At 35.5% G+C, this 2,076-nt stretch overlaps 1 protein-coding gene across 1 annotated transcript in view; it reads right to left on the reverse strand.

Annotated features, from left to right (window-relative positions):
* The window catches only part of LOC105458042 (adenylate cyclase type 3-like), a 17,965-nt gene that overhangs the window by 8,643 nt on the left and 7,246 nt on the right, over positions 1–2,076 (reverse strand). The window contains exon 3 of the mRNA XM_011703072.1: positions 716–1,000. Within this exon, the coding sequence (XP_011701374.1) occupies positions 716–1,000 (285 nt within the window). The remainder of the gene's footprint in view (positions 1–715; positions 1,001–2,076) is intronic.

Raw genomic sequence — 2,076 nt, forward strand, 5'->3', positions numbered from 1 at the left:
TAATGTACCGTCAGTCACTGTAAATGCGGGACCGTTTTATGATCGTGAATCTCATCATACTGATTCATCGACTCAATCAAATAAAGAGGTGATACCAGAAGAAGCACTTTCGACTGCTACCGAAATGCTGAATGCTTCCAATAACTCAAAACGAGGGATTGACATCATTCAGAAGAACGAGCAAAAACAAATTACGCAAAACGCGAAGAAAACTTTCGAGCATCAAGGAGGTAATTCTGTAAACTAACATAATTAAAAATTATGTAATAAAATACAGAAGCAAAAATTTCGAATTTTTAAAGTCGCAAAACTCGCAAATATGTCTTAAAGAAGTACAGTATTTAAATTAAAAATCATAGTTTATTCTTAAAGCTACACGGAAAGAACAATTTTGCTGAATCCAGATCTGAAAATAATTTTTGTTCAATAGTCAAAATTATTTTGTGCGAAAGTCAAAATGATTGCTAGAATATCAAAACGTTTTATAGCAATACTTATCAGTTTTAACATTTCAACAAATTATTTTGATGATTCAATAAAAAATTATTTTCAGATCTGTTTTCAGCAAAATTTTTAGGTCTTTCAACAAAATTGTTCTTTCCGTGGGTAAGGATTTTTCAATCCGCGGGTTGCGATAAGTTCCCAAATGTAACAGACGCGCGTCTCTAATCGCGTTCTCAGATTGAACGGTCTTAGAAGAGAGGCTCATTCTTACCCCGCCCTTCCGCTGCTCTCCATCTTGTTCGCCAGCTCGACGTCTTTGCTGTAGACGTCGAACTGCCACTGCCTCTGCCCGAGGACCCCGGCGAGCACCGCGCCCGTGTGAATGCCCACCCGCATGTCGACCGGGCTGTGTGTCGTTTGTTGAACGTATTTAATCGCCTCCACCATGGACAACCCCATATACACGCAGAGGACCGCGTGGTCCGGCCTTTCGACGGGTGCGCCGCTTATGCAGTAATAACAGTCCCCCAAGATCTTGATGCGCATTTGCTCGTATCTGTAAATGAGATTCCATACATATTGCATAACTCTCTGATTGCCTATTCGATCGCTTTCAAGAACGTATCTAATGACTTCTGTGGGTGTCCCCGTATAAATGGCCACCTCTTTTTATTTCGTAAACTAATAGAGATAGATTTAATAAATATAATATCAAATATATTAAACGGCTCTGATTAAACTTTATTGTAAGCGCAGTGATCACTTAGTAATATTATCTATTAGAGATTGAAAAGACATGATTAATTTTTGCACGGTGATAAGGTGACAATTTTAATATGATAAATGTTGTAGCGCTCTTTTTAACGAATACAACGATGTATAATATAACGAAATTATTTTACGAATTATAAGAGTTATTTTGGTTTAAAATTTTGCGGGCAGCTACTACCTTTTCAATTTCGGCCCTGTGAAGTGGCCAACTTCTGATTTTTGCGTTGACAATTGACGTGTAATGTTTTTATCTGATCATAGTACTCTCGTTAGTGCGAGAGTCGGAAGTTGGCCACATCGCAGGGCCGAAATTGAAAAGGTAGTAACTGCCCGCAAAATTTTAAACCAAAATAACTCTTATAATTTGTAAAATAATTTCGTTATATTATACATCGTTGTATTCGTTAAAAAGAGCGCTACAACATTTATCATATTAAAATTGTCATCTTACCGTGCAAAAATTAATCATGCACGGAAAGAACGATTTTGTTGAAAGATCTAAAAATTTTGCTAAAAACAGATCTGAAAATAATTTTTTATTGAATTATCAAAATAATTTGTTGGAATGTTAAAACTGATAAGTATTGCTATAAAACGTTTTGATATTCTAGCAATCATTTTGACTTTCGCACAAAATAATTTTGACTATTGAACAAAAATTATTTTCAGATCTGGATTCAGCAAAATTGTTCTTTTCGTGTGTCTTTTCAATCTCTAACATAGATAATATTACTAAGTGATCACTGCGCTTACAATAAAGTTTAGTCAGAGCCGTTTAATTCGATATTATATTTATTAGGTCTATCTCTATTAGTTTACAAGATAAAAAGGGGTGGCCACTTATACGAGATCGGAAGAGCA

Source organism: Wasmannia auropunctata, unplaced genomic scaffold (assembly GCF_000956235.1).
Source record: "Wasmannia auropunctata unplaced genomic scaffold, wasmannia.A_1.0 LD334722.1, whole genome shotgun sequence".
NCBI classification, from domain to species: domain Eukaryota; kingdom Metazoa; phylum Arthropoda; class Insecta; order Hymenoptera; family Formicidae; genus Wasmannia; species Wasmannia auropunctata.